Below are 13,785 nucleotides of genomic sequence, written 5' to 3' on the forward strand. Positions count from 1 at the left end.
AGTTGGTTGGACGACTGCCTTCAGCTCGGGTCATGATCCTGGAGTCCCGGGATCGAGTCCCGCATCGGATTCCCAGCTCCACGGGGAGTCTGCTTCTCTCTCTGACCTTCTCCTCGCTCATGCTCTCTCTCACTGTCTCTCTCAAATAAATAAATAAAATCTTTAAAAAAAAAAAAAAAAGATTATTTTGGGTCTTGCTGTTCTATCTTTAAGTCTTACCAATTAGTTAGTTAATGCTTAGAACTGGAGGTCGGACCTGAAATCACAGCAGCAGGTTCAGGGTCACAACTATTTCCTGACTCGACTCTGTGCCCACATGACACAATGGTCCGTATTTGGTTGGGAAAACAAATACCACATTAACATGCATTTACTGGACTCTAGCAAAAAGCTCAAATAGAAATTGTTGAACAGTTATGCAATTCCCTAGGCTAAATCGAGGAAGAAACTAGTTCAGTATTTACAGGAATGATAAGACCTGCTGGCAAATCACTTTCTCTTTCTGTTCTGCCACTAAGGTTGAAAATGAATACTTTGGGACACCTGGGTGGCTCAGTTGGTTAAGCGGCTGCCTTTGGCTCAGGTCATGATCCCAGGGTACTCAGACTGGGTCCTCCATTGGGCTCCTTGCTCAGTGGGGAGGCCTGCTTCTCCCTCTGCCTCTGCCTGCTTGTGATCTTTTGCTGACAAATAAATAAATAAAATCTTAAAAAAAAAAGACAATGAGTACTTCTGCAACAAACTGTACCAGCCCCAATGAGAGGTACTTAGAGGGTAGCGAGGAGGCTCACCCATGGGATGCTCAGTGTTGATAAGATCTTGGCACGATCTACTTGCAAACTGTGACAAGACACAGCAGGTGACTGATACCATGAGAAAGACAGGCTCCCCTTACACAGGTCAACCGACTTTGTGCAAATGGGAGATGCAGTAACTACTTAACTTCCCCTTACTTTTGGGGTCAGGTCAAATTTCCACTGTACTCGAGAAAGAGACAAACTGATTTGTTAAGCCCCAGCCTCACCATCCTCGTTATCTTCCAAGTTACAACCTCATTTACTGTTCATGCATTTATCACTTCTAAAACAAAACTTGTGGGGGGGGGCGCCCAGGTGGCTCAGTGGGTTGAGCCTTGGCCTTCGGCTTGGGTCCTGATCTCAGGGTCTTGGGATCGAGCCCACATTGGGCTCTCTGCTCAGCAGGGAGCCTGCTCCTCCCTCTCCCTCTGCCTGCCTCTCTGCCTCCTTATGATCTCTCTGTCAAATAAATAAAATCTTAAAAAAAAAAAAATGGGGGCACCTGAGTGGCTCAGTTGGTTATGCGTCTACCTTTGGCTCAGGACATGATCCCAGGGTCCTGGGATCGAGTCCTGCATTAGACTCCCTGCTAAGCAGAGAGTCTGCTTCTCTCTCCCTCTAAGCACTGCCCTCCTCATGCTCTCACTCTCTCTCTAATGAAAAAAATTAAAAAATAAAACAACAATTTGACTATCTAAAAAATGATCTACTTGCACTAATGTGCTCTGGTGGACCTCCCCCTCTTTTTGGGTCAGTACTGTTCTATGTCAGCAAGAGTGCCAGAAGCTACCCCCTCCCAAAGCAATGGTGACACTCATGCCTATACATCTTCACCAGGGAAGAGGAGTAACAGGTCCCACCCCCCACCCACCCAAACTGTCTAGGCAACTTTATAGCAAGAACCTCCTTAACTCTAAATTGGAACAACAGAAACAACAGAGACCCATGGATTTTGTCATTTCCTTCACACACATTTTTTTTTTTCAGCTAACTTTTGTGCTTAACTTCTGTTTTTGAAACAGATGAGAACCATAATTTTAATCCAGTATCTCCCAACAACTCAGAATGAAGTAAATTTAAATAATTTTCTTAATTAAAAAACACAGAAAATAAAAATTCATGGGTAGTGAATTAATTTGTTGGGCTCCCAAAGTAAGATGGTTAAAGGAGATAATCTGGGACCAGTTTAGAGGAACACAGAACTGAGTTAGGTCTAGAAGAAACTGTCTAATGTGCAAATCAGAGAGAAAGAGAGTGGTAGAGAGGATGAGCAGGCAGAGCAGAGAGCTGTAGGCCATAAGGTGGGAGATGAATGACTCAGGCTGGAAGGGAAGAAACGTGCCCTGAAATTCAGTCATCTGGCAACAAACGACTCCTTTGCTAAAGCAGACCTGGTACCACGTACGTTATACAACAATGCCACCCAGGTGGGTCTGCTTGGGAAGCTGAGAACCTTGTTTGGAGCCTGTGTTCCACTGAAACTGAGTTTGACACTGGAGATGGACTCAAGTGGAAAAGTTAATGGTTTAAAATGTTCAGATTAAGAATGCAGATAGCCAGAAATCTGTGTCAACTATGAACAGAGACTGTGCTGCTGGTTTCTTACTGGCATTCTATGCCAAATAATTACTGGTTCCTTTTGTGCTCCTTCCATTATGAGGAAACATATTAACCACTTCCAAAGTGAAGTAGCTACCGAATTAACAAGAGTAAGATAGAATACCTCTCTGGTATCACAATGCATTTGGAATTCTAGGACTCCTCTTCTAGGGAATTTTACGATGTCTCCAGAAACGTAAAGGTTACATGTAATCTTATGGGTTAAGAATGGTTACAGACTAGAGGGGCACCTGGGTGGCTCAGTCAGTTAAACGTGATTCTTGGTTCAGCTCAGGTCATCATCTCAGGGCTGTGAAATGGAGCCCCGTGTTGGGCTGCATGCTCAAAACAGAAGCTGCTTCAGATTCTCTCTCCTTCTCCCTCCCCACTTGGCCTCTGCTTGTGCGCACATGCATGCGCTCTCGCTCTCTCTCTCTCAAATAAATAAATAAATAAATAATAAAATCTTAAAAAAAAAAAAAAAGGCATGGTTATAGACTAGAAACATTGCAATATTACCTGCTAGATAAGAAGGCTCTACCTCACCCCTCAAAACAACCCCCTGGAAACAATGGCCACCACTACCACCACCAAAAGAGACTACCTAAATTCTGACACATTTCAAGTCCATATGTGTACTAAGTCACTAGAACCGCCCCAGAACTGTTTCCCTGTACCTGAGACGGAGGAGAGGTGGAGAAAGAGGTTGTACACACTTCTTGAGAATCTTCTACAGAAGGATATGTTACTCCAGTGTCCTCACCAGCAGTTCTATGATCGCAGGAAAATAAATCATGAATTTTATGGTCACAGCAGTCGGTTTCAGAAAGGATACAAAGGGAGGTTAGATAAATATGAAAGCTGTGACAAGAGGCGTTTCAGGCAGAGCTCATTATGGCAAAAGAGGCGTGTTGAGTCCTTGATAATGTCAGACATATCCAGAGAAAAACATCTAGAGGCTGACCAAGGCTTTTATTTTTAACCTAAACATTTTACCTGATATGTCATTTGATAATATTTTCTTAAGCCTGACCAGTGTTGGGACCAAAGAACTATAAGCAATTAGAGATGCAGTGAAACAAAGTCTAGACTCCAAAGATGAACCTACCCAACTTCAAAAGTCCTTCACGTAAAGGCAGTATCTTTCCTAATAAACATCTGTTCTGACCTCTACAGAACTCTGTTTTCTTGGATCTAGGCCTGAAGACATTGGATTCTAATCTATAACTAAACTGTGCCAATGGTGACCATAAAACCATTTAATTTGTGAAAGACATTCTGTTAATTACTGCCACTCTTGTAGTCTCTAAGTAAAATCAAATCGAAAGTCAAATTACTACCGTCAAGATCCAAAATGCCCAAGAATTTTCTGAGACAGTCTATACATTCCAAAGCTTGGTGTACCTTATAGGCAGGGAGCAGGCAGCTACAGGGAGGGAAGCTAACCACACCACTGCTCTCCATGTGGGGTCCCCAGCACTGCCCCCTGCCCACTGGCGAGTGCTTATGGAGGTGCTCTGCGTGCAAGATGGATGCTTCTCCCTAGCTGCAGTCTGGGAAAGCCCCTACACATTCCTCACCTGTAATTGCAGGGGTGCATGGGTGAGGAGCTGGGATAGGGACGGTCCACAAAGTGATCAATGATAATCCCCATGATAGGTGGGGTCCTCTCAAATTGCCTGTAATGCAATAAGCAGATTGCAGTATTTGTTAGAATGCCTTGTCAGCCCCCCTGAAGTCTTCAGAGGACCCTCGCCTTAAATCTACTGGAAGGAACCTCTAGTCTTAACCACTGCATCCCTAAATATAAACCACAACTCTACACTGAAGGCTCCGAGACACTCAGATTCTCCCATCTGGAAACGGGGCTCTTTCTCGAGTTTATTTTCCAGAAGGGCAGGTTTCAGCAATGGCAAAGCTGAACTGTGGGCTTAGCCACGGAGTTTGAGGGGACAAACGAACTTTAATATCTTGAATATCTTTGGAAGAGTTCTTTTGGATTCCAAGGCTCTCTCCTCACCTGGTAGACATAAATGCCAAGTTAATTCTGTAAGCACATGAAAGAGTGATCGTGCCCACAGGGGTGCCTACTGTCCCAACGCGAACTGTCTGGAAACCTAGGAAGAAATACATAATTAGCTTTTCCCCCAGAGAACACTGACACTGTCCCCAGTCTGGCCTTCCCTGACTCATTCAGCCTATCGTACAATCTCTGGCTTTATCTACTCTGCGCCATATGTGTAGCGGCCTTAATTCCCTTTACGTTTATGTGTGTGTTTGTGTATATACATAATTTTTAAAATTTATTTTATATTGGACCCAATATTGGAAGAGAAAACAACATTCTCTTTCCAGATAAACCGACCTTCAAAGAGGCAAAACAACTGTCCTCTTTAGGACGTTAGTCCTAAAGTTTGAGCAAGTCCTAATCAACCAGGCCCCAAGGTGTCAGTCACGTGCTCTGTGAGACAGAAAAGAGGCCCCGGGGCTTTATCACACGAACCCCTCGGTTTACGCTGGTGCGGAAGTGAATGCACTTCGACTCATGCTGCTGCCCAGAACTAATTATAGAAAAGAACCAGGGCCTGGGAGGCGTTATATCCAACAAAGCTTTGCTGGCTTTCCTGGTTTCATTTCCAATTTTTCAAAATTGCTTATGCTCATCAAAAACATTAAACATGCTCATTATAGAAAATTAGGAGAACAGACAATGGTATCAAGAGTAAGAAAGATACTGAGTTCCTAGAACTCTGGGCAAAATGACTCAGTCATCCCCTGGTGGCTCTTTGGACCACCTTCCTATCTTTTCCTTACGTGTGTCACACATATTAAAATCACAAGCTACACATTAACAGCCAGTACCCAAGGCCATCTCTGAAGTCAGGAGGGCTCTTAACACTACAAATGCTTTTTGATACATACCTTCTCCTAAGCCATTCAGCTGAACTTCACCAAAATATATCCTTAGGAAAGAAAAAAAAAAAAAGAAAAAGAAATCAATGATCTTTTTTTTTTTCCCCCAAGATTTTTTTTTCTTATTTGAGAGAGACACAGCAAGTGAACACAAGTGGGGGAGTGGGAGAGGGAGAAGCAGGCTTCCCGCCGAACAGGGAGCCCGATTCGGGGCTTGATCCCAGGACCCTGTGATTATGACTTCAGCTGAGAGCAGATGCTGAATGACTGAGCCACCCAGGAGCCTCAAAATAAATGATTCTTTATTCTAAGGGCCTTACAGACAAAACAATTTAACAAACCCTTCATTTCTTATCCGCATGAATACCTCTCCTAACGAAGCAATAATGATACCACTTCAATGAAGCTGCAGGCATAGGGATATATATGGAAAGAATTGCTGTTGTTGTTTTTTATGACTTTACTTATTTGACAGAGAGAGATCACAAGTAGGCAGAGAGGCAGGCAGAGAGAGTGGGGGCGGGGGAGCAGGCTCCCCGCTGAGCAGAGAGCCTGATGTGGGGCTCAATCCCAGGACCTGAGACCATGACTTGAGCCGAAGCCAGAGGCTTAACCCACTGAGCCATCCAGGTGCCCCTGGAAAGAACTGGTTAAGAAGTAAGGAAAATAATAATAAAGTGGAGTCTGCATTAGTTTCTTCTTCTGCTCCTGCAATGTATTTTTAAAGTATACCTCCCAGGGAACAAAGAATATAGAAATAAAACTGGCAAACAGATTTCAAACCACTATTAGAAAATACTATTTTTTTTAGGGGCATCTGGGTGGCTCAGTTGTTAAGCATCTGCCTTCGGGCTCAGGTCATGATCCCAGGGTTCTGGGATCGAGCCCTGCATCGGGCTCCCTGCTTGGCGGGAAGCCTGCTTCTCCCTCTCCCACTCCCCCTGCTTGTGTTCCCTCTCTTGCTGTGTCTCTCTCTCTGTCAAATAAATAATAAAATCTTAAAAAAAAAAAAAAGAAAATACTATTTTTTTTAAAGATTTTATTTATTTATTTGACAGAGATCACAAGTAGGCAGAGAGGCAGGCAGAGAGAGAGAGGGGGAAGCAGGCTCCCTGCTGAGCAGAGAGCCTGATGTGGGGCTCGATCCCAGGACCCTGGGATCATGACCTGAGCCGAAGGCAGAGGCTTAACCCACTGAGCCACCCAGGTGCTCCAAAATACTATATATTTTTTTGAGGTATGTTCAACATACAAAATTCTATTAGTTTCAGATGTACAAGATTCAATGTTTGTTTATATTACAAATTGATCATCACAGTTATGTCCAGTTAACTGTCCAGAATGTTTTTTTCTTGGGATTAGAACATTTAAGATCTCCTTTCTTAAGGAGAACATTCTTACACTGTTGGTGGGAATGCAAACTGTGCAGCCACTCTGGAGAACCCTATGGAGGTTCCTCAAAAGTTAAAAATAGCTGTACAACTGACCAATTGCACTACTAGATATTTTTTCCAAAGGATACAAAAATACCGATTCGAAGGGGCACATGCACCCTAATGTTTTTGGCAGCATTATCAACAACAGCCAAATTATGGAAAGAGCCCCCATGTCCATCAGCTGATAAATGGATAAAGAAAATGTGATATATATTTATTTCCATTATACACTCCATATATATATTCCATATATATATAAAAGAATATTACTCAGCCATCACAATGAAATCTTGCCATTTGCAATGATGTGACTGGAACTAGACTGTAATATGCGAAGTGTTCAGAAGTCAGTCAGAGAAAGACAAATACCGTATGATTTCACTCATATATGGAATTTAAGAAACAATACAGATGAAAATAGGGGAAGGGAAGGAAAAATAAAAGAGGATAAAAACAGAGAGATAGGCAAACCATAAGAGACTATTAACTAAAGAGAATACACCGAGGGTTGATGGAAGGGAAGTGAGTGGGGGATGGGTTAAATGGGTGATGGGCATTAAGAAAGGCACTTGTGATGACCACTGGGTGTTGTATGGCAACTTTCAAATATGCAATAGAAGGTACCATATTTTGAGAGTGGTCTTCAATTAGGGTAGCTCTCCATGCTTGTCACAAGTCATTCCAAAGTAAACTGGTTAAGAAATTCGAAAATCTTTTCCAATATAGAAGAATTACACAAGACTATTTATTCTGAAAATACAAAAATGTAAGCACAGTAGAACCTTTCTCTGAATTTCCCTGGGAAAGGCAGTCTATATTAGCTATAGGTCTGAACTATAAAACATGACAAACTACACTATAAAACACTGTTATACTTTCCAATTAATACGGTTAAAAATTAAACATGTACATGGCTTTGTTCAACTAAAAACTAAGCTCCAACAATATACAAAGCCCTATGGTTAGGTGTTAGGTGTGAGATAAGAATAAGCTAGGGAGGAGATTCAGGGTAAATCTGAAACCCAGGTTTCACAAATTATAATCTGGTATGAGAGAAAAGAAACGTGTTTAATTTCTGAAATACATGCACAAAAGGGACAGACGCCATAAAGCAGGAGTCAGCAAATTTTTGTGAGAAGGGCCAGATATTTAAGGCTTGCAGGCCATGTAGTCTGAGACAGACTACTCAGCTTTGCTGTTGTCCTGCAAAAGTAGCCATTGATGATACATACATGAAGGGGGAGGCTGTGTTCTAAAATTACTTCATTTAGGGGTACCTGGCTGGCTCAGTCAGAAGAGTATGAGAATCTTGACTTTGGGGTCATGAGATGGAGCCCCATGTTGAGTGCAGAGATTACTAAAAAAAAATTTTTTTTTAAATAATAAAATAACTTTATTTATAAAAATAAGCAGATGGTCTGCTGGCCATAGTTCACTGACTCCTGCTATAAAATAACACAGGAATAATGTCCATAAAAAGCTGCCAGAAGACATTCTGTTGCAACCTCTGGTGGCTCAGCTGGTTGAGCATCCAACGCTTGATTTCGGCTCAGGTTGTGATTTTGGGTTCTGGAATCGAGCCCCACGTCGGGCTCCCTGGTCACTGGGGTAGACTGCTTGTCTCTCTCTCATTCTCCCTCTGCCCTTTCCCCTGCTCATGATCTCTCTCTCAAATAAATAAATAAAATCCTTTTTAAAAAAAAAGCTCAGTACTCATTTGAATATTGGTAATTGGTACAGTGCTTATCTAACCACCTTCTTGGCTATATCCATTATGACATTCAGGTGCTAAGCAAAAGTTTTCTTCACAGATAGCAGGCAGACAACAATTAATTTTAATTCAGTCTTAATGAACCAACAAATTCAGAATGAATTTTTATAACTATGTAATTATACAGTGACATGATTAAATTTACTAAGTCAGGGGGGAAATGATAATATAGCTTAAAAAAAAATACAAACCAGAAAGCTATTCTTTAATGTTATAAAGCTACACTGTTAACCTGTTAACGATTGTTTAGGGGCGCCTGGGTGGCTCAGTCAGTTAAGCGTCTGCCTTCGGCTCAGGTCATGATCTTGGGATCCTGGGATCGAGCCCCCTGTCAGACTCCCTGCTCATCAGGTAGCCTGCTTTTCCCTCTCCATTTGCCCCTCCCCCTGACTTGTACACATGTGTTCTCTCTCTCTCTCTTGCTGACAAATAAATTAAAAAATCTTAAAAAAAAAAAACAAAAAACCACAATAGTATAAAAAAGGGTGGGGGGGGAGCCAAATCTACCTGAGATCACACACTTCTCTATGGTTTAAACCATATTATTTGTATCCAAAAGCACTCCTAAATAATAAACAGTGAGCAATAAATCCTGCCTTACTCCAGAGATACAGAATAAAGCTTTAAACATTGGTAATGAAAGGACCAAAAGTCCTAGTTAATTAAGTTGATAACTAGTAGTGTAGTATGGTTACTTACAAAAGAACCAAAATGAAGGGGGCTTGGTATAGGTAAGTGAGAAGTAAGAGTTAGAAGTGATCTTTCGTTATATACATATATTTTTAAAGATTTTATTTATTTGTCAAGAGATAGAGAGAGCACACCCATAAGCAGGGGGAGTGGCAGACAGAGGAAGAAGCAGGCTCCCCGGCGAGCAAGGAATCGATGTGGGGCCCAAGCTGAGGGCCCTGGGATCATGACTCAAGCTGAAGGCAGATGCTTAACTGACTGAGCCCCGCCCAAGCATCCCTCTTTCGCTATATTTGAATAAAGGTCTAGTAATTTTCAAATGGAATACTCAACTTGAAACCTAAAGACTACAGAGAAGACAACAAAAATATTTTAAATATTTGGAAAAATAGGGACGCCTGGGTGGCTCAGTGGGTTAAGCCTCTGCCTTCAGCTAGGGTCGTGATCTCAGGGTCCAGGAATCGAGTCCCGAGTCAGGCTCTCTGCTCAGCAGGGAGCCTGCTTCCCCCTACCCCTGCCTCCGCCTGCTTCTCTACCTTCTTGTGATCGCTATCTGTCAAATAAATAAATAAAATCTTAGGAAAAAAAAAAGATTTGGAAAAATAAACAAACATGGGTAGGGTTGCTAGATTACTGCTAAGAAAATTTAAGAATGACTTGATAACTACTCTGGGTAGTAGACTGTTTAGCTTAACTAGTTAAGGCTCTAATCCTTAGTCTTTCCATCCTGCTATACTAATTTCTCCTCACAATTAGCTCTATACCTATAAGCCAAAGGCTAAAACCAGTAGCTCATCACTAACATGAAAAAAGTCTTGGGTGATCTGGGAACTCCTGGCTTTCCACGTGCTGCTCTCACACTTTCCTACTTATCTTCTATACCACCACTAGGGTCCATCTGACAAACTGAGCACAGCTCATATCCCGTCCCCGACTTCTATGCCTTGCCATCTGTCGCACTCCCCACTTGGAATGATCATTCTCCCTCACTTCTACCAGCTGAAATTCTCTCTGCCTCAAGGTCTAGCTTGAATCCCACTTCCTCCAGGAAGTCTGTCTGGTTTCCCCACCCAGAACAAACTTTCCCTCCCTGTGTTCTCCTAGTACTTTTCTACTGATACTGCTATGTAGTCTTCCAATCCTGCTTTTTATTATAATTATGCATGTGCCAAACTGTCTCCCCCAATAGACAGGCCCCTATGGGGCAGGGCCTCTGTAGAGTTCTTCCCTGGGCCTAGCACAATGCTCACATTAAAAAGGCACTCTATAAATACATGTTGAGGTGAACCACTGCAAGGAAAATACTCAAAGAATCACTGAGAAGTTCTTTGTATCTACAGACAACTATCAACAACAAATTGAATTTGAAAGTCTGTTAGGTTTTAATTTAACTCTGAAATATAGAAGGCTGTGGTATTTTCCCAGGATAACCTGGTTTTTAAAGTCTTAAGCTCCTTTTTCAGCTTTGAGACGTGTATTACTACAACCTCAAAATCCATTCCACAGGAATCAGTGACTGTACACAGAACAAAAGGACAAAGAACCTGGTAGCTTCGCAAAGTTGAGGTTCACAAAGGAGGAAGGACAGACAATCATAGTGAAGCTATAGCATCAACTATCCTACCAACCATCTGTCCAAAATTAATCACAGAATACTCCTATACCAGTCGATGTGCCAAGTGGCAAGGCTAATGAGTGAATCAGGAAGGTGACACTATGTTGTTTACCTGTACAATATGACATATTCATGCCCCTGTTTTCTGGAGAGTCTGTAAGCTGGTGTCACCCTAGTTATGGCAAGGAGGGACTTCAGCAGCAGCGACAGTCTGTTGTACACCGTGTAGGAAACTTTAATCTCTTTATCACACCTGAGGAGCACACAGACACAATCAGCATTCGCCTACTCAACTCACATAAAACCAAGAACAGAAATGCAACAGATATAGAGGTGTTATGTTCTGTCTAGTGACTGAGATTCGTCTGTTAGCATTATTCATGAATTCTGATAGAATATAACCTGCTTTGCAGTCCACATAACACCTTTCACAGAGTATGACAGTCAACATAGATGACTGCAAATTAAGTGTGGGAACTGCAGAAGATTAAATTTATCACGAAAACATGTTCTGAACTAAACGTGTAATTAGAAGTTTTTGTCAGTTTATCAAGAGATTATTGAGGTAAGCAAGAGTTTTACTTTTCTGTGCTCTAGAACCAGGCAGTAGATAACAAAAGGCACCTAATATTTTTTTCTAGCTTTGAAGCTATTATCTAAGAAATAGAGCTACACACTCAAAAACAGTAATTCAACACTACAATTATATTAATGGAAGTGCAAATAATTTCAAGATAGTATCTTATGAGCTTTCTACCTCTATATATCTAATAGGAAATCTGGAGAAAAGTCTGTTTGGTACTAAAATTTTAGACTATACCTGGCAATTGCTTTCTACTTAGGAAAGAAAAACAATACCCACAACCCAGACTTATTATTAAGATTTTTCTTTTGATGTGTTGCTATTTCCTCCATTTGCCTATATACTGTTCATGAAAACTGAAGCTTCAGGCAGGAAGTAAGCTAATCTGCCTTGAAAGAAGAAAATGGAGAAGGAAAATAACATGCATTTCCAACCTATGACCAACACAGCATGTAAAAAGTAGTGAAGGGGAATCGTATTGGATGTCTGCCATACAGAAAACAGACAACACAGAGCAGTCATGTTACAAGAGCTCGCAAGGGATTTAATCAGAGAACTATCTGTACTCTGGGAAAACAACAAATCCTTTTCAGTCTTTTCTCTGCTCTTTTCCCTGTGGTGTCTAAGTTTTGGTGGACTGACCCTCCCGCTGAAGGTCATCTCTGTGCCTGGGCTGGAAGCCAAGCATGAAGCAAATTGTAGCAAAGACCTACTGGCTTTGTTAAGTGGGAAGAAACCCTCCATGACTGGTAACAAAAGCCCTGCTTTCCCTGTGTCATCTTTTATCCTCAGCTACCACAACCACAGACCCTAAGACAGAGCACTTACTTTTCATTCATTTCAAGACACCAAATTTCTAGCTCCATGGAATCTCCCTGTAGATGGGACAATTGAAAAATACTTGTTTTAATTAAAATTTTTTTTAATTATAAAGCACTGTTCAGTCACTATAAAAATACTGAAAAAATAAATAAAGGGAAAAAAAATCAATTTATAAACTCATCAGCCACTTTAATAAATAACATGAGGGATGCCTGGCTGGCTCAGTTGGAAGAGCAGGTAGCTCTTGATCCCGGGGTCATGTGTTAAGACCCATGTTGAGTCTAACAATACTTAATAAACCTAAAAAAATTTTTTTAATGTGAGACTATACTGTATGTTATTTTTATCACTTTCCCATTAATAAACACAACATGAAGTTTTCCTTAGAGTAAAACAGTATACCATTTTTAATGGTTGCGTAGTATTCTACCCTATGACCATCATTTCATCCAATCAGTTCCCCCGATACATGGACATATAGGTCACCTCTAATTTTTCATTACCACAAACAAGACTCTGATAAATAGCCTTGAGATTAAAACTTTGTCCTTGCCCTAAATTAATTTCTTAAGATAAATTTCCAGAATTAGCATTGTTAAGCAGTACTCATGCTTCAAAGATTTTTGCTATGTATATCCAAATTACTCTTCAGAAAGGCCAACACTTCAGATGATGGAGAGAGCCTTTCCCTCCAATTCTATGGGAGATATTTTTAGGTGACACCCACTGTTAAGGAATACCTTAACAAGCTCCTCACTTAAAAATCTTTTTAGCTCTGTAATGTCTTTAGCCAAACTGTTCAGTCTTTCTCTGGTACTCTGAACAGACTTAGTCCAGTGGGTGGGAAAGAAAAACAAAAACTAAAGCCAGAATCCCTCAACCCTGTAACACTCCTGTGTGCCACTTAGTAAGAAGGACAGTCATACTTTTGAACACAAGTAACCTTATTACCAATCAACTCGAAGAGGGCTATTCTTTTAGATTTGGAAGTAACCCTGGGTTAGTTTGTGGAACACAGAACTTACTAGCTCTAGATAAAATTTAAATATGTATCCTTAAGGTATCTTTTTCATCATACTGTCATTTTTAAATGATGTGATAAATTTTGGATTTCCCCTGCTCCCCAAAGTCAAGGGAGGATGAATAGTAGGAAGTATCCAAGACAAGTTGGTGCAGTTTGTCTAGGATAATCGGAATATTTTATACTCAGATTTCACCTGGGAAAGGAAAGAGTTCTTCTAGGGATTCCTTTAGGACTCCCTGTGGATCACTAAAGAAAATGATTCATAGTGTAAACTGGCAATACAACAAAGAAGAATAGAAGTTTTGTTTTTTGGGGTGCTAAGGTTTCCACAGAACAAGTATCAACATCATTCATTCAACAAACTTCATCAAGAGTGCCATCCACGCACTGTGCTAGGCCCAAGAGATGATTATTTATTTATATCCTGCCTCATTTCAAAAAGAATCTGAACAACCACAGAAATAAATAAGATGTGGTGTAACTGCTGACCTCAAGAATAAAAGTGTAAAGTATGAACGGGAACATGGAATGATCG

General features: G+C 41.1%; 1 protein-coding gene across 2 annotated transcripts in view; it reads right to left on the reverse strand.

Moving 5' to 3' along the window:
• The window catches only part of LOC111149764 (autophagy related 13), a 56,350-nt gene that overhangs the window by 11,313 nt on the left and 31,252 nt on the right, over positions 1-13,785 (reverse strand). For both annotated transcript variants that reach the window (XM_022507024.1, XM_022507023.1), the window contains exons 6-11: positions 12,233-12,279; positions 10,934-11,074; positions 5,319-5,359; positions 4,417-4,513; positions 3,977-4,075; positions 3,074-3,167 (exon numbers count right to left, since the gene is read on the reverse strand). In XM_022507024.1, coding sequence (XP_022362732.1) covers positions 3,074-3,167; positions 3,977-4,075; positions 4,417-4,513; positions 5,319-5,359; positions 10,934-11,074; positions 12,233-12,279 — 519 coding nt within the window. The remainder of the gene's footprint in view (positions 1-3,073; positions 3,168-3,976; positions 4,076-4,416; positions 4,514-5,318; positions 5,360-10,933; positions 11,075-12,232; positions 12,280-13,785) is intronic.

Source organism: Enhydra lutris, unplaced genomic scaffold (genome assembly GCF_002288905.1).
Source record: "Enhydra lutris kenyoni isolate GAN:26980312 unplaced genomic scaffold, ASM228890v2 scaffoldscaffold22, whole genome shotgun sequence".
NCBI classification, from domain to species: domain Eukaryota; kingdom Metazoa; phylum Chordata; class Mammalia; order Carnivora; family Mustelidae; genus Enhydra; species Enhydra lutris.